Source organism: Rhineura floridana, chromosome 4 (genome assembly GCF_030035675.1).
Source record: "Rhineura floridana isolate rRhiFlo1 chromosome 4, rRhiFlo1.hap2, whole genome shotgun sequence".
In the NCBI taxonomy this organism is placed as follows: domain Eukaryota; kingdom Metazoa; phylum Chordata; class Lepidosauria; order Squamata; family Rhineuridae; genus Rhineura; species Rhineura floridana.
Genome location: NC_084483.1, coordinates 165,688,919 through 165,707,711, shown reverse-complemented (window position 1 = coordinate 165,707,711; position 18,793 = coordinate 165,688,919). Strand labels below are relative to the sequence as shown.

At 42.4% G+C, this 18,793-nt stretch overlaps 1 protein-coding gene across 4 annotated transcripts; it reads left to right on the top strand.

Moving 5' to 3' along the window:
* Window positions 1-3,678: 3,678 nt before the first annotated feature.
* Window positions 3,679-17,573, top strand: DEGS1 (delta 4-desaturase, sphingolipid 1). 4 transcript variants are annotated; one of them, XM_061625077.1, is made up of 5 exons: window positions 3,679-3,933; window positions 4,411-4,682; window positions 11,576-12,318; window positions 15,572-15,660; window positions 16,438-16,527. In XM_061625077.1, exons 2-5 carry the CDS (start codon window positions 4,601-4,603, stop codon window positions 16,439-16,441), a joined length of 918 nt encoding a protein of 305 aa, XP_061481061.1. In that variant the 5' UTR covers window positions 3,679-3,933; window positions 4,411-4,600; the 3' UTR covers window positions 16,442-16,527. The 4 variants fall into 4 exon arrangements, with proteins under 4 accessions (XP_061481061.1, XP_061481062.1, XP_061481060.1 ...); XM_061625076.1 differs by lacking the exon at window positions 15,572-15,660 and having other exon boundaries at window positions 3,688-3,933; window positions 16,438-17,573; XM_061625078.1 differs by lacking the exons at window positions 4,411-4,682; window positions 15,572-15,660 and having other exon boundaries at window positions 3,683-3,933; window positions 16,438-17,573.
* Window positions 17,574-18,793: the final 1,220 nt, after the last annotated feature.

The following is an 18,793-nucleotide window of genomic DNA, read 5'->3' as shown; positions in this document are numbered from 1 at the left end:
TCTTTAACTTTCATCAGTATTGGTTTCAAATCATTACTGGTTTCTGCTAAGAGTATGGTATCGTCTGCATATCTTAAATTATTGATGTTTCTCCCTCCAATTTTCACACCTCCTTCATCCTGGTCCAATCCCACTTTCCGTATGTTATGTTCTGCGTATGGATTAAACAAATAGGGTGATAAAATACACCCCTGTTTCACACCCTTTCCGATGGGGAACCAATCGGTTTCTCCATATTCTGTCCTTACAGTAGCCTCTTGTACAGAGTATAGGTTGCGCATCAGGACAATCAGATGCTGTGGCACCCCCATTTATTTTAAAGCATTCCACAGTTTTTCATGATCTACACAGTCAAAGGATTTGCCGTAGTCTATAAAGCACAGGGTGATTTTCTTCTGAAATTCTTTGCTCTGTTCCATTATCCAACGTATGTTTGTGATATGATCTCTGGTGCCTCTTCCCTTTCTAAATCCAGCTTGGACATCTGGCATTTCTCGCTCCATATATGGTAAGAGCCTTTGTTGTAGAATCTTGAGCATTACTTTACTTGCATGGGATATTAAGGCAATAGTTTGATAATTACTGCATTCTCTGGGATCCCCTTTCTTTGGAAGTGGGATATATATTGAACGCTTCCAGTCTGTGAGCCATTGTTTAGTTTTCCATATTTCTTGACAAATTTTTGTCAAAATTTGGACAGATTTAGTCTCAGTAGCTTGTAGCAACTCCATTGTTATGCCATCTATTCCTGGTGATTTGTTTCTTTCAAGAATTTTAAGAGCAGCTTTCACCTCACATTCTAAAATTTCTGGTGCTTCATCATATGGTTCCTCCGTGAATGAATCTGTCATCCTGGCATCTCTTTTATAGAGTTCTTCAGTGTATTGCTTCCATCTTCCTTTTATTTCATCTCGGTCAGTCAGTGTGTTCCCCTGTTGATTATTCAACATCCCTACTTGTGGTTTAAATTTCCCTTTCATTTCTCTAATCTTTTTGAATAGGGCTCTTGTTCTTCCCATTTTATTGTCCTTTTCTATTTCTATACAATAACTATTGTAATAGTTTTCTTTGTCCCTACGTACTAGTCGTTGTATAGTTGCATATAGGGTTCTGACCATGTTTCTTTCTCCTTTTGCTTTTGCTTTCCTTCTCTCTTTAACCACTTTAAGAGTTTCTTCAGTCATCCATTGAGGTCTTTCTCTCTTTTTAACAAGAGGTATTGTCTTTTTGCATTCTTCCCTGATCATGTGTCTGACTTCATAGTCCATAGTTCTTCTGGTTCTCTGTCAACTAAGTTTAAAGGCTCAAACCTGTTCCTTATTTAATCTTTATATTCTTCTGGGATGTTATTTCTATTGTATTCTGGCATTATGAGTGCTTTGTTCTTCTTCTTTAGCTTTACTCTGATTTTTGATATGATCAGTTTATTATCTGTACCGCAGTCTGCTCCTGGTCTTGTTTTTGCAGAAAGTATGGAACTTCTCCATCTTCTGTTGCCAATTATATAATCAATTTGATTCCTTTATTGACCATCTGGTGATGTCCACATGTACAGTCATCTTTTCGGTTGCTCAAAAAATGTGTTGGCAAGAAACAAATCATTGGCTTCACAGAATTCAGTAAGTCTTTCTCCTGCTTCATTTCTCTCTCCTAAGCCCCATTTCCCCACAATTCCTAGTTCTTCTCTGTTCCCTACTTTTGCATTCCAGTCCCCCATGATTATCATCTTATCTTGTTTTGGTGTGTGATCAATTTCCTCCTGTACTTCTGCGTAAAATCTCTCCAATTCTTCTTCTTCTTCTTCTGTTTTTGACATTGGAGTGTAGACCCGGATGATGGTTATGTTAGTAGGTTTCCCGTTTAATCTCACTGATATCACTCGCTCAGACCTTGCGTTTTAGCTCCTAATTGCTTTTGCTACAGTCTGGATGCGTCTCAGTCTGGTGTCTCAGCTTTGACCATTCCGCCATGGGTGCCCCTGCTAGGAGTCTAGCCTCTTGGTCTAGACTCCTGACGGCATTGCTCTCAGCTTCTTCAACACTCTCAAACCCCCTCACCATGTTAAGGTGTGCATCCTAAAGGGGGTAAACATTGCCTATTAGTGAATATATATCTCAAGTATCATAGGCCAGATTAAAGGGGTGCATCTTCAGCATATGACAAACCTATATAATGAAGGTGCCACATACATCTCTGCAGGGAGGGAATTCCACAGCTTAGAGACTGCCACAGAGAATGACATTGCATGGGTCACCTGCCCCCAAACTTCCAAGGGTGGTGAAACTATCAAGAGGGCTCCTTCTGCCAGTCTTAACACCCAAGATGTTCTGCAGGAAAGAAGCAGTCTTTCAGATTTTGAGGGACCAAGTCATTTAGGGGAAGAAAAAAAATCTGATCACCCTGAGTTGGGCCGGGGGGGGGGGGGAACTGGCAACCATCATACATTACACATTATTATTATTTCAATTTATTTTATTATTTCAATTTATATACCGCCCTTAGCAGAATAGCTCTCAGGGCGGTGAACAAACAGATAAAATACAATATATCATAATAAAAATCATAAAAACATATACAAACAAACAACAACAAAACACTACAAAAACACAATACGACAAAAATTAAAAAATACGGATTAAAAGATTAAAATGGTTAAGAAAATTAAAATGCCTGGGAGCATAAAAAGGTCTTTACGTGGCGCCGAAAAGATAGAAGTGTAGGCGCCAGGCGTACCTCTTTGGGGAGGCTGTTCCACAACTCAGGGGCCACCACAGAAAAGGCCCTAGATCTAGTAACCACCCTCCGGGCTTCCCGATGGGTTGGTACCCGGAGGAGGGCCTTAGATTCTGAACGAAGTGAACGGGTAGGTTCGTATCGAGAGAGGCGTTCCACAAGGTATTGAGGTCCCACGCCGTGTACTTGATGGATTATAAAGAAGTCCCAGTGGTCTAATTCCGATTATATCCTGATTAAAGTATTATTTGGAACGTGTGTGGTCAGTCATGGGTCATGGAAGACACTCTCCTCCCCCACCCCATTGTTGGAACCCTGTGAGTACTTGAAAGGCGTTTTCACATACACGGTACTTTCTTAATTATCTGTCTATCTAAAGAGCAATTTTCTATGCACTTGTATCTGTTGGTGATAGAACTTGGGCAGAGAAGAGAACTTAAAATTCCATCAGAACAGGCCTTACTTCGCAGAAAATATGTTTAGGATGGGGGTGTTTGTGTGAGATATATCTTTATTTTTCTTTTAGACATTTAGATGTGGGACAAAGTGCGCCCCTTCCCACAGTGCACTTTTCCCCTTTCCGTGCCCTTCGCCTTGCATGGTTCTCTCCCGCCCTGCCCCTCTGTCATGGGGAGAAAGGGATGGCAAGTGCAACCCTGTACTCCACATCCATCTCCTTGGCTTCGATATGGAAAGACATTTAAAAATAAAAAAACTCACAGAGTTCACTTACGAGGGCCTCGAGTATTGTAACCTAAGAAGGCCCCTGTACCTAAGGCTTTGGTCTTATTGGTGCACACTTGGAAGCTCTATTGACTTCAGTGGGACTTATGCCCAAGTAAACAACGCACAGAACTGGGCTACATGAACAGCACCCAGCCTTAGTTTCTGACATCACAATGCTACTGTTGCGAGATAAGAAGGCAATCGCGATGGAATTTTCCCTTCAGGGTATATATTGGAAGCCACATGACGAGGAAGAAGCTCCCTCAGAAGCTGGACCGGGGGCCATAGGACAGCAGTGCTGCGGCACCGAAAACGCTGGGGGCGCTATTGAGGCGGCCACGCTAAAGGAGACTTGAGGAGCGGTTCCGAAAAGCCCGGAGGCGGCTCGCGGTGGAGCTGAGGCAGGCGAGGAGGAAGAAATGTGGGACGCCGGTCTCTGACTCAGCCCGGCCTCTTGAAGGCGCCAACATACAGGTAAGGGGACTGGAAGATCCCCTTCCCCTTGTCACTCTCCCTACCTTCAAATTACCGTCTAACTGGAAATTTCTGTTTTTTTTCCAGTCAAGTTTTATGATTGAACTGACACCCGTTTCCGCGTCACGGGCTCCCTCAACCCTACTTCAACCCTCAAAATTAATGTCATTCCATATATAACAGACGCTGTTGGAGGTCTCTGATTCATAGGGTCGCCATAACTCTAATTGACTTGAAGGCATATAACAACAAAATATAATTGATACTAATGATAATTCATGGCATTATATAATTTTAATTAATAATACCAGCTATAAGTAAGTTATACCTAACGTCGTTAATGGTAATATTTGCATTTTTTGAAACGAAACAATCAAAAGGAAGCCGCCTCGACTTCTTAGTTGGGTGAGGGTGAAAATACAAAAAAGAAAGGCACACATTCTAGAACATAACCCTCTCTCCACCCTCTCTCAAAAGGGGCTCCTAATCGATGTCCTTGACGTCACCATCCACCGCGGCCAATAACTCTGAGGCGATGGGGCGTGGTGGAGTGCGTGAGCTCCTCCTCTCTATATGAGCATCAAACCCTGCGAAATAGCGGCACAGGCTTGTAGGAAGGGACGTTGGGAGGAGCTGACTGCAGAGGGAAAACTTGGCAGGCCGACCCATGGGGAACACTGTGGCTCGAGAGGATTTCGAATGGGTTTATACGGACCAGCCGCACGCCGACCGGCGAAAAGAGATCTTAAGTAAGTGCGCGCTTCTGCTGCCGCCGGTGGCGCTCCCCCTCCCCGCTTTTTCCTTCGGGTCTTGTTTGCCCGCCCCTCACGCGCTTATAACTGTCGCTTCCCCCGACGCTTTTTTTGTGAAATAAGAGCGAGTCCCTCTCCCTGCCTTCGTATCTCCTTTCCTGAGGCCGCAGGAGGGGTGGGGCGGGCTAGCGCCTCCGTCTTGCTGGCGCCCTCTGTTGCTCTTGGCGTCCCCTTGGCTGTTCTTGCGTCCTCAGGAGGGCGCCGTGACAGTCGCTTTCCCCTCGCAACGCGCCACAGCCCTACCTACTTAAGGTTCAGGGTGACGGGAGAGGAGGCCCAAGGCTGAAGGGAGTGAGCTGAAGCATCAGGAGAGACACAGTGAGTCACATCCGAAGAGCTTTGCCAGAGCCCCGTTACTGCACTTCGCTCGCTTCTTTCCTCCCCCTCCCTCTTTATCGCTTTCAGTTCCGAGAACTGGCTCTGTCCTTAAGGGGGGGGGGGTAAGAGAGCTCTCACTAGTGGCTTCCAACTGTTGTGAATTCAGGAAGACTTTGCCACGCAAGCTGCAGTTTGGACTATTGCTATCCAGGGTTTGAAATGGTGCCCTTGCTGCAGGGTTAATGTCAAGGAAAATAAATGCTCTTGCGAAGATGAGGCCTTGTTAGGCGGATGTGGCTTTCAAGCTTCCTGCCGTCAGAGAACTCCCCCCTGCCACCTGGAAAGTTATGTTTTGGAGCCCCCTTGTGCTACATGGGTCTAGGACACAGTCTAGGGTGGGCTTATAATGTGTAGGACTAGGTTTGGCTACTGGACCGTGCCATGTGCAAGTGAGAGGCTGAACTGTAAGAGAAGATTCATAGAAGAGATCAAGTTGGCTGTCCTCAAGAAAGAATGCAAAGTTTTCCCGGAACGCACACAATGAAAATCACTGTGTTTTGTTAAAGTGGCTTAAATATAACTCCTCCTTACTGATCATGCAAGTGACAAATTCTGCTTTCACTGCATAGTAAGGTTGAGCTCTTCCTTAATTTGGTCAGCAATTTGCTTTCCAGTAGGCTCTCTCTGAGAAGAAAGATGTAGTCCAGCACCTTGGTCCCACTTTAAAATGGTATGCCGGCAAGCTGCCACATGTGTCACTTTATCTGCTTTTGCAACTGCATCCTATTTTGTTGTTGTTATGTGCCTTCAAGTCGATTATGACTTATGGTGAGCCTATGAATCTGTGACCTCCAAGAGCATCTGTCATGAACCACCCTGTTCAGATCTTGTAAGTTCAGGTCTGTGGCTTCCTTTTGGAATCAATCCATTTCTTGTTTGGCCCGCCTCTTTTTCTACTCCCTTCTGTTTTTCCAAGCATTATTGTCTTTTCTAGTGAATCATGTCTTCTCATGATGTGTCCAAAGCATGATAACCTCAGTTTCATCATTTTAGCTTCTAGTGACAGTTCTGGTTTAATTTGTTCTAACACCTAATTATTTGTCTTTTTCGCAGTCCATAGTACGCGCAAAGCTCTCCTCCTGCACCACATTTCAAATGAGTTGATTTTTCTCTTATCTGCTTGTTTCATTATCCAACTTTCACATCCATACATAGAGATCGGGAATACCATGTTCTGAATGATCCTGACTTTAGTGTTCGGTGATATATCTTTGCATTTGAGGATCTTTTCTAGTTCTCTCATAACTGCCCTCCCCAGTTCTAGCCTCCTTCTGATTTCTTGACTATTGTGTCCATTTTGGTTAATGACTGTACCAAGGTATTGATAATCCTTGACAAGGTCCATGTCTTCATTGTCAACTTTAAAGTTACATAAATCTTCTGTTGTCATTACTTTAGTGTTTTTGACGTTCAGCTGTACTCCTGCTTTTGAGCTTTCCTCTTTAACTTTCATCAGCATTTGTTTCAAATCATTACTCGTTTCTGCCAGTATGGTATCGTATGCATATCTTAAATTATTAATATTACTCCCTCCAATTTTCACACCTCCTTCATCTTGGTCCGATCCTGCTTTCTGTATGATATGTTCTGCATATAGATTAAACAAATAGGGTGATAAAATGGGGAACCAATTGGTTTCTCCATATTCACCCCCATTTCTTTTAAAGCATTCCATAGTTTTTCATGATCCACACAGTCAAAGGATTTGCTTGTAATCTATAAAGCACAGGATGATTTTCTTCTGAAATTCATTGGTCCATTCCATTATCTAACTTACATTTGTGATATGATCTCTGGTGCCTCTTCCCTTTCTAAATCCAGCTTGGATGTTTGGCATTTCTTGCTCTATATATGGTAAGGGCCTTTGTTGTAGAATCTTGAGCATTACTTTACTTGCATGGGATATTAAGGCAATAGTTTGGAAGTTGTAGTCCAACATCATCTAGGAGCCCAAAGGTTGGGAAAGGCTGTAGGCACACACTTCAGATTATTTGATCATCTTGGGGAACAAATGGGGAGCTAGAAGGGTGAAGTGGCCCTGAGCTTTCAGTTAAACAGCATGCTTCTAGACCCTGTGGCTGCTAAAAAGCCTAAGGAGGAGATATTCATAAGTGATGTGCAGTTGGGAATAGCACTTTGCAGCATGTGTCCCTTTCCATATTCTCTGTCTCTGAATAATCTCAAAATCCTGATGTTCAAACCTATTATGCAACTGAATATGCAACTCTAAACTTTGGTTTGTCTTAGCATATAGATTTGAGTCTTCTACATATAAAACCTGCATATTTTTCTAGTGCAGAATGAGGATCCTCTAGTTGCTTGTACCATGCTGAAGTTGGTACCTAGTACCTTATTTGCTTGAAAGGTCAAAACGCTAAAATACAAGAATTGTTCACAGCCACAGCAACTCTAAAGCAAAGTTAACATGTCTCTGAACCCCAAAATATATGTTGAGGTACCCCGTATTGTATATCTCTGTGATCTGGCGACTCTCCCCTTCAAGCATAACAATAAATTTATTGCATCAAAATTATCAGGCTTCTGAAATGCACATAAATGCATAATGATGTCATAAAATCATAAAAAACATGTAACTGGGGTGCTCATCCCAATATCTGCTGTGGGCCAGGGCAAATCATACACCCCAGGAAAGGAGAGAGTGTACTCTGTAAGATGCCAGTGTTTCCTGCCTGGCCCAGAGCTTCTGCTGGGCGCAGGGCAAGGATAAGGGCATCAAAGCACAACCAAAATGGACAAAAACATACAGAAAACAATAAGTAACTGGGAGTGTCCACCCCAAAATCTGTTCTGGGCCAAGACAAATCAAGGGGAGGGTGTCCTCTGTGAGGTGCCACTGCTTCTCCTCTGGCCCAGAGTTTCTGCTGGGCGCAGGGCACAGATAAGAGCACCTATGCACAACCAAAATAGACAAAAGCATGCAGAAAAAAATTAGTAACTGGGAGTGCCCACCCCAAAATCTGCTCTGGGCCAGGACAAATCATACACCCCAGGAAAGGGGAGAGTGTCCTGTTTGAAATGCCAGTGCTTCCTGCCTGGCCAAGAGCTTCTGCTGGGCGCAGGGCAAGGATAAGAGCATCAGTGTACAACCAGAATAGACAAAAATATGCAAAAGAAAAGTAATTGTGCCCACCCGAAACTCTGCTCTAGGCCAGCACAGACCTTACACCCTAGGAAAGGGGAGAATATTCTCTACGAGATGCCAGTGCTTCATAGAATAGTCAAAAATGTGTAACAAAATAACTGGGAATTCCCACTGGAAATTCTGCTGTGGGCCAGGGCAAATCACACACCTCATGAAAGGGGTGGGTGTCCTCTATGTGATGCCAGTGCTTCCTGCCTGGCCCAGAGCTTCTGCTGGGCACAGAGCATGATATAAGAGCATCTATGCACAACCAAAATAGGCAAAAATGTGCAGAAAGTGATAAGTAATTGGGGGTACTCACCCCCAAATCGCCCTGGGCCAGGACAATTCACAAACCCCAGGAAAGGGGAGGTTATCCTCTATGAGATTACACTGTTTCCCATCTGGCCCAGAGCTTCTGCTGGGCACAGGGCACGGATAACAGGATCTACGCACACCCAAAATGGACAAAAACATGCAGAAAACAATAAGTAACTGGGGGTGCCACCCCAAAATCTGCTCTGGGCCAGGACAAATCATACACCCCAGGAAAGGGGAGGTTATCCTCTATGAGATTCCACTGTTTCCCATCTGGCCCACAGCTTCTGCTTGGCGCAGGGCATGGTTAAGAGCATCTGTGAACAACCAAACAGTATAAAACATGCAGAAATAAGTAACGGAGGGTCCCCACCCCAAAATCTGCTCTGGGCCAGGACAAATCATACACACCAGGAAAGGGAAGGATGTCTTCTACAAGATGCCAATGCTTCCCACCTGGTCCATAGCTTCTGTTGGGCGCAGGGCATGTATAAGGGCATCTGTGCACAACCAAAAGAGACGAAAAGTGAAGGAAAAAAGTATTTGGGGGTGTTCACACAGTTCTGCACAGATGATTTTGAGTACCCTGCGCCCAGCAGAAACTATGGGCCAGATGGGAAGTACTGGCATCTTCTAGAGGACACCCTCTCCTTTCCAGGGGTATATGATTTGTCCTGGCCCAGAGTAGATTTGGGGTGGGCACCCCCAGTTACTTATTCTGCATGTTTTTGTCTATTTTGGTTGTGTGTAGATTATCCATGCCCTGCACCCAGCAGAAGCTCTGGGCCAGGTGGGAAGCATTGGCATCTCATAGAGGACACCCTCCTCTTTCCTGGGGTGTATGATTTATCCTGTCCCAGAGCAGATATTGGTGTGGGTACCCCAGTTACTTATTTTTATGATTTTATGACATCATTATGCATTTATGTACATTTCGGAAGCCTGATAATTTTGATGCAATAAATTTATTGTTATTCCTATTGGGGAGAGTCCCCAGATCATGGAGATATATGATAGGGGTACCCCAGCATATATTTTGGGGTTCAGAGATGTGTTAACTTTGCTTTAGAGCTGCTGTAGCTGTGAACGTTTTTGTTTCTTAATGTTTTGAACTTTCAAACAAATAAGGAACTGGGAACTAGGAACCAACTTCAGTGTTGTGTTGCTTGTATCATTATAGACTACTAGCTAGATGCAGAGAAAGAATAGGTTAAAAACAAGTTAGAACTAGATTGAAGCAGCTCACCTTCTGGTTGGCACTGTTTCTGTTAGTAGTTTCTGCATCTGATTAGTCAACCATGTTGACTTTTACTTAAAAGCTAGGTCTGTGGGAGTCTGCATATCTGATGCCAATATTTGTTCATGTTCTTGGTCAGAGGCAACTTGTTGGAAATGGAACTGAGTGAAATAATGTGAATACCATTGATTTCAGTGCGCCTAACTATACTCGTGATCTAAATTCTAAAAGCTCCAAGGACAGGAGTGCATAACTTCTTTAGCACATGTGGTGCTATGATAGAGAGATACAATTATCAACTATATATTTTTTAGCCCAGGATTTTTTTTTTAGTATGAATAGTTTAATGTCCCAACATTATTTATTTGGAAACACTGCTTAATTTTGGGAAATGCCTGTGGTGTATAAATTTATAATAAAAACATAGCATAAAACATTAGAAAATTGTAGAGCTGCTGAATACCACCTTAGGGATTGGGAAGGCCTGAGCAAAACTAAATTTTTGAGAGTGTCTCAGAAATCACAGGGAGAAGGATAACCTGAGCTATGGGGACAACCACAGAAAATGTTTGCTTCTGAGTCACTGACCCACAATAAACTGTAAGGCATGGAGCTACCAGTAGGATTCCCCTGATGATCTAAGTGGTCAACCAGATCTATACAGGCGAAGGCAATCTTTCAGGTAACCGTTGGTCCTGGAGTTGTTCAGGGCATTTTATCAACAAGACCATGAACATAGTCTGGTAGCTAATTAGCAGCCAGTGCAACTCCTTCAAGAACGGGTGTAATGTATGTGTGCCCATGCAGTTTACACAGCCCCTTAGCTGCAGCATTCTGCATCAGCTGTGCCTTCTGGACCAGTCTTAAGGGGAGCCCCACAGAGAGCATGCTACAGTAGTCCAATTATGAGGTTAGTAAGGGTGGTCGAGCTATCCCTCTCCAGGAAAGGGCATAGTGTAGCTGTTGCTTGCCACGGAGGTTACCTGAGCCTCCAATGACAGATCAATCTAGGAGCACCCCAACTATGTACCTGTTCCTTCAGAGGGTATGCAACCCTCTCCAGAATGGGTAAGTTCCTAAGCTTTTATACCTGGGAACCACTCACCCACAAATTCTATATCAATTTGTTGGCTGTCATCCAGCCCACTACTGCATCCTTTCGCTGGTTCAAAATGGTCACAGTCTCTTCCAATGTGACTAAGAAATAGAACTGAGTGTCATCACCATACTCTTAATGACTACTCCCAATAGCTTCATGTAGATACAAAATATTGTTGGGGACGAAATAGTGCCTCATGGACCCCCACTGTACAACTGCCTGGGAACAGATGCGTAATCCCCCAGTGCCATTCTCTAAACCCTGCCCTGAAAGGGGTGGAACAACTGTAAAACAGTGTCACCAACTCATGGAGATGGTCCAGGAGAATGCCATTGTAAGTGGTATCGAAAGCAGCTGAGAGGACAAGCATGAGCAACAGGACTGCTCTGTCCCTTTCCCAAAGAAGGAAATCTGTTGGTTGACCACTGGGTCTGAGCCATTGTGGCAGTGCTTGTTTAGTTGTCGCTGTACCACATTCATGTGGATTTTACACTAGTCTGTACAGTTGTAGTAAGGCATCCAGTATTTAATGCAAACTTCTTGCATGTAGATGGGGATGTATAGAAAGCAAAATCCAAATATGAGAAAAGATTGTTGCATGACCTTTAAAGAATGCTTGCCATTTATTTGAAACACTCATATTTCTCTCTTAACAGGTAAATACCCAGAGATAAAAGCCTTGATGAAACCAGACTACAACTTGATCTGGGTAGTTATTCTGATGATGCTTGCACAGCTAGTTGCTCTTTATCTGGTTAAAGATTTAGACTGGAAATGGGTTGTATTTTGGTCATATGTGTTTGGCAGTTGTCTTGATCATTCCATGACTCTGGCTATTCATGAGATCGCTCACAACAGTGCCTTTGGCAATTGTAAAGCTGCATGGAATCGATGGTTTGGGATGTTTGCCAATCTCCCACTTGGTGTTCCATACTCTGTATCCTTCAAGAGATATCACATGGATCATCATCGATATCTTGGTGGTGATGGAATTGATGTGGACATTCCTGCTGATTTTGAAGGATGGTTTTTCTGTACTCGTTTTCGAAAGCTACTTTGGATTATTCTTCAGCCCCTCTTCTATGCTGTTCGGCCTCTTTATCTCAATCCCAAACCAATCTCTCGACTTGAAATCATGAACTTGTCAATTCAGTTTCTGTTTGATGTTATGATATACTATGTCTTTGGAGTAAAATCACTGTTCTACCTGATAGCAGCAACTATACTTGGGCTAGGCTTGCATCCCATTTCAGGACACTTCATAGCTGAACATTATATGTTTTTAAAGGGGTATGAAACATATTCCTACTATGGGCCACTTAATAAGCTTACATTCAACGTTGGCTACCATAATGAACACCATGACTTCCCTAATATTCCTGGAAAAAGCCTTCCACTGGTAAGTACCTAATTATATCCATTTTGCAACTAGTTACTTGCCTGCCTACCTGGAGTGAAACAATTTGCTTGCTCTTCAGCGTCTATACTGTAATTTGCAGATGTAGGTGGGTAAATATATTAAGATTGTTAACGTTGGTTAAAGTGACATACTGCCTGATTCAAATGATATTTTCCATAGGACTGATAGGTAACTATTTAGAATTGCAGTAACAGACTAAATACAATCCCTTGTTTCAAGTAGAACATCACAGTACCTCAGACCTGTGGTGAACAGTGTCTTGCAAAAGTAATCAGACCCCTGACCAATGATCTCATATTACTGAATTACAAATGGTACATTGTAATTTCGTTCAGTATGATATTTTGAAATGCTGAAACTCAAAATCAATTATTGTAAGGTGACATTGGTTTTATGTTGGGAAATGTTTGTAAGAAATATAGAAAAGTGAAACATGTTGCTTGCATAAGTATTCATCCCCTGTGCTGTGGAATCTCCCAGTGCACACAGATGAAAGAAATTGCCTTACCAAGGACACAATTACCTTACCATTGGCCTCCACCTGTGAACCATTAAAGATGCTGTCACATTGTCAGGATAAAAACCCCACTGTTGAAGGATCATTGGTTAGGCTGTGGATCTAAGGAAAATGAAGACCAAACAGCATTCTACAGAGGTGAGAGATAATGTAACACAAATGCATAGATTAGGAAATGGGTACAAACTAATATCCAAGTGTTTGGCTATCCCAGTGAAAACAGTTGGATCAATAATCAGAAAGTGGAAGCTGCATCACACCACCCAGGCACTACCAGGAAAAGGCCTTCCCTCAAAACTCAGTGCTGAAACGAGGAGGAGACTTGTGAGAGAAGCCACAGAGAGGCCAACTATCACCTTGAAGGAGCTACAGTGGCTGGGAGTGGAGTAATGGTGCACCAGTCAACCATATCAAGAGCTCTGCATAACACTGGCCTGTATGGGAGGGTGGGAAGAAAGAAGCCGTTACTCAAAAAGTACCATCTGAAAGCATGTCTGGAGTTTGCCAGAAAGCATGAGAGTGCCTCAGCTGTGATGTGGTTTTGTGGTCGGATGAGACCAATGAATGAATAATTTATTTCAATCAAAGATCAGTACATAAAAAAGCATGAGTAAACAAGATCATATAAAGTACATAAAACCATAAATGGTTTGTATGCTTGTATTTAAATCCTAGAGTTTATAACGAAGCACAACATAATAGTCTGTGTTTATCTTTACCTCTTGGCTTGCATGTTGTACCAAAAAAGTTACCTCTTCTTATCGGCACTGACCTCTGTGTTTTTCAAGCCTCCTTCAGTCCAACAGATTTTATTTCATCTCCTGTCCACGTAAGGAGTTGAATAGTGAGGAGTAATAAGTAAAAAAGGAATAAAAGTCAGAAGTTACAGAGCTCCACACGCATTCCTGTTAACGCTGCGCCATCATGAATATTAACTCCCTAGTTAAGAGTTTAGCAGAAGTTAACTCACATCCACCAAGAATGGCTAATAGAGCTCTGTCAATCCTTTTGTATGCTGATGATGTAGTGCTTCTCTCCCACACAAGTATAGGTCTGAGATGCCTTTTAAAAGCCCTGGACTCCCATTGCAATAAGGAAGGCCTGACGATTAATTATGATAAGTCCAAAGTATTAGTCTTCTCCAGGAAGAGGACAAAGCGTAAATGGCAGATCAGTCATTCCATTCAACAGGTTGCATCTTACGTCTATCTGGGTCTAACTTTCCATGCATCGGTCCCGCAGAGAGCACAATCAAAAAATGCTACTGGGAATGCGCAGAGGAGTAAGACTTTGCTTCGGTTCTTTTACACAAAGGGCCCCCCGATATGTGCCTTCAGCCTTTCTGGTGTTTATAGCAAAGGCTATTTCAAAGGTGTTATATGGCACCCAGTTATGTGCATATGATAACTTTGCCTCTTTCGAAGTCGTACAGATTAAGTTTCTGAGAACCGTGCTGGGAGTTCCAAGCTGTGTGCCTAATGTGTTGCTTTGTTTAGAAGCGGGGCTAATCTCTATTGAAGCACATGCTTGGATTCCTAGGCTTCATTATTAGTTGAAGCCGATTTTTTCTCCTGTGGGTTTGGCCCCTTTGACACTGATTGATGCACATCAATCAAGATGGAAAAGCTCGATGTTTGAGAAATTGCAAAATCTGGGATTTACCCCTTGTGCTCTTGGATATGCTAAAGCAAAAACCACTATCCAAGATAGAGCTTTTTGGCCAAAACTCAAAGCACTATGTGTGGCACAAATCTATGCCTCAATACACACCATCCCTACAGTGAAGTCTGGTGGCAGCATCATGCTGTGGGGATGCTCATCAGCAGGGACTGGGCATCTTGTTAAAATGGAAGGAAGAATGGATGGAGCAAAATACAGGGAAATATTGCAAGAGAACCTGCTTCAGTCCACTAAAAAACTGAGGCTTGGGAGGAAGTTCACTTTTCAGCAGGACAATGATCCCAAGCACAAGGCCAAAGCGACACTGGAATGGCTCAAGAACAAAAAGGTAAATGTCCTACAGTGGTCCAGTCAAAGTCCTGATCTCAATCCCATTGAGAATCTGTGGTGCTCTTTGAAAATTGCAGTCGACAAGCAACGTCCAACCAACCTGAACGACCTGGAGCGAATCTGCCAAGAAGAATGGGCCAAAATCCCTCTGACACTGTTGCAAAGCTGGTATATACTAAAAGACTCAAAGCTGTTATTGCAGAGAAAGGTGGCTCTATCGAATATTAATGTGTGGGGGTTGAATACTTATGCAAGCAACATGTTTCAATTTTTTGTTTTTTAAGCATTTCTCAACATACAACCAATGTCACCTTACAATAATTGATTTTGAGTTTCAGTGTTTCAAAATAAAATAATATACAGAAGAAAATTACAATGTATCATTTGTAATTCAGTAATATGAGAGCATTGGTCAGGGTGATTATTTTTGGTGAGGCACTCTATATTCAGCTTCTAAGACATGTTGGGGATTATGTAACTGCAGAGAACATCAGACACACCATTGCTCAAAGCACTTGTTTTAAAGCTCAGACACAACTTGCTTGACTATTAATGTTGACTTCTCTGCACAGTCATGTGGCAAGGCAAAGTTTTGTTTACCTCCACACTACATATGCCATCAAGCAGGCTTCAGCTGATGAATTGTTTACTAACTGGTGGTGGCTGTACTGTAAATAATGAATGTTTCTTGTGACTTTCCATAAGGATTACTATGCATGGTCGCCCTGTATTCTTACAGATGTGGACAGGTCTATGCTTATTCAGCAAGCTAATGGACTGGGTTCATACTTGAGGTAGGACCTGTAGCTCATGCGCATAACAACTATGCTATATCAGCTCTGTGTGCAGATAGTTTCCCATCCCACCTTGTTCAGGAGGTCAACCTGACCATCTGGAAAGGCTTTTTAGGGGGCATAGAGAAGGTGGAAAATTCTGCTCCCATGAGCTTATCTAAGCCACTGTTTCTAGAAAACAGCCTCAGTGGCTACAACTGCCATGTTCCTCAGAGGCAACATGCTTTTTGTACCTGCTTCCTGGTTAGGAAGTCTTACCGTGAATGAGTGGTGGGTAACGTTTGTTTAAATGTATGAACAGCATGCTAATGCTGCATTCTAATACAAATAGCACTGTGTCTCTGTGGAAGCTTTTAAATTTGCTCCTGTGTGGAAGAAACTAGCAGTTTTCCTTACTGATTGCCAGAATTCAATCTTGGGTTGTTATTGTGACCTGTCAGTTATTTGTAGGCATATGTATTGCTTTACACATGTGGTGCTTTAGGAATCAAAGGTATTGTCAAGTGCTTAGATCTAGGGTGAAGAACCTGTGGCCCCTTAAATGTTGGAGTGCAATTCCCACCAGCCCCAGACAGCATGGCCAATGGTTAGGGATGATGGGAATAGTAGTCTAACAGCTGGAGGGCCATAGGTTCCCAATCCGACTTAGATCTTTAAAAATTGAAGAGGTGTAATAATTTTAAAGTGGAAAATATTGCATATTTGATTAGAATCATGTATAATTTATTGTTAAATTGAAATAAGATGGGATTACTGAATTTAACTTATTTATTGTAGCTGAAGAAAATGGCCTCTGAATATTATGATCACTTGCCACAGTATAACTCCTGGCTTAAAGTGCTTTATGATTTTGTGATGGATGACACTATCAGCCCCTATTCACGCATGAAAAGGCACCTGAAAGGTGAAGTGAAACAGGAGTGAAATGAAACAGGATTAAACTATCACTGGGGAAAAACTGCCTCCAAAACCACCAAGAACGTAGCCTCATAGTAGCTGGAACAAGATATTGTTCAGTAAAGATACATTCACTTGGAATCTTGATGTAGTCTGGAATATGAATATATGGGTACAGTCTAGAACAAGATCTCTGGATTAAAATATTGCTGGAACAATGAGAACATTCCCAGCCATTTGCTTATTTTGTTATAATTAATGTTTAAAATAACTTGCTCTGTGCATAATGCTAGTATTAATGTTACATAATGTGTTTCAGTAGCTGTTCACTTGAACATTGGTTTGTTCTTTAAACCTTGATGTGTACAAGCAGTGTATGTCTTTGTTTTTATACTTGCTGTCCACAACTCAAGACTATTGTTCTACTGACAAAACTTTAATTTCTAAATTAACTTCTATTTAAAACCGCAAACTGGTTTTTATTAGTATAGTAGCTGAACAAACTGCCTGGCCGCAACTCCTCCTAAATTGAGGTGTGTCTCGGCCAATCCACGTGCTAGCATAATGGATGAATTTACAACTGTACCTATGAAGTACAAACCCATGGAAGCATGCTGGTGTTCCTGTAACTTCAAATAGACGTGTCAGGCTATTAGATATAAATGCCAGCTCTTCCAAAAGTTCTGGAAAATGGCTCTGCCTGCCTTCTTTTCTAACTGTACATAGGAGCTGTGACTCACCATCCAATTGTTGCTTAGCTTGAGATAGGGTAGATGTCCTGAAATTTAGAAATACAGTAGTAAAATGTAATTGTGTCCTGCTAACCATCTTGTGCTTTCTTTGCTGGGGTAAGAGTTGGAGTGTCACTTGTTGACAGTAGATAGCAAGTTTATAAAATGCATAGAACATCAACTGTGAGCATGTCAAGTACATCCTAAAAAAAGTACAAGCAAGCTGTTGTAATAAAAATCTTGGGCACTTGAATAAAAATGTTTTAAATAAACATTAATAACAAATGTGTGGAATGTTATTGAAGGCAACGTTGAAATATTAAAGTGGTCATAACATTTTATTGTAGCACCTAGGCTTAGAAAGTAGCAGTCACTTTGCTAATGCTTTGTAAATCGGCTTTTGAGTTTGCTAGTGTAAGGCCTATTGTCAAGAAGGTTTAATGCATGTGGGGAGTGGCCTTATGCCTACCCGTTAAAACCTTCCCTACCATTTTAAGATCACATGTCCTCAAATAGAAACTAGATAAGCAAGCTATGCTACCTGAAGTTAAATATTTAACAAGCTATTACTTTTTAGGTAGTCCAGTATTTTGGGCTGCAGTTCAAAAAACTCTACCTTAGCTCGCTGACTGTCATGGCTTATCACTTTGGGTTTTGGGACCCCCATCTTTTAAACTAAGAAGATGAAAAAAGCTACCAAGTTGTGAATGAGCAGAATCTTGCTTATATCCGCGTAGCACTTCTAAATGGAGGCTCACAGATGCAATTATTTTAAACTAAGGTAATGGAAAATAGCACTGTGCAGCCCCTGGCTCTGATGGGGGGGGCATCATTTAGGGTTTTAAAACCCTAATTAAACATACAGCTGGGAAAGGGACAAGGGAAAGAGAATTTGCATGTCCTCCCCCCACCCCGACTGAGACAGAAGTGAATATCTCAGAGTGAAGACATTGCAGCACCCTGCAGAATCAACCCCTCTGCTGAAAAGCTGATCCAGCAGAGGGGTGATCTTCCATGGGTGATACTGTATGCATAAAGATTCGAATGAGCCCAATTTGGCTCTGATTTTGGCCAAATCTGGTGCACAGCCCTAAATGCCAAGAGAAGACCAGTTTAAATGTTAAAAATTGTCATTCACAAGCTGATCTACTGAACCTGTAAAATAGTATTAGTCCTACAAGATGATGTCTGCCAGTTTAGGGAGACTGTATATTGACACTTCCCCTCCCACTGTCCAACAAACAGAATTCCAGTCCTCTTCTGGATTCTATATTAGAGTATCTGACCAGACTGATACTAGCCCTACCTCCTTACCCACAAGTCTAGATGAATGCTGAACCCATACTCTGGAGGACTTAATCTGGGAGGGGGTTACTATTCCCTCTTCATCCAGCCAAATCTGTTACATGCAGTAGGTAAGTCTCTTCCTGTGCCAGTTTACAAACTCTAACCATGTTCCCTATTGTTGACCTGGTGCTTAATAGCAGAACCAATAGCAGTGGTGA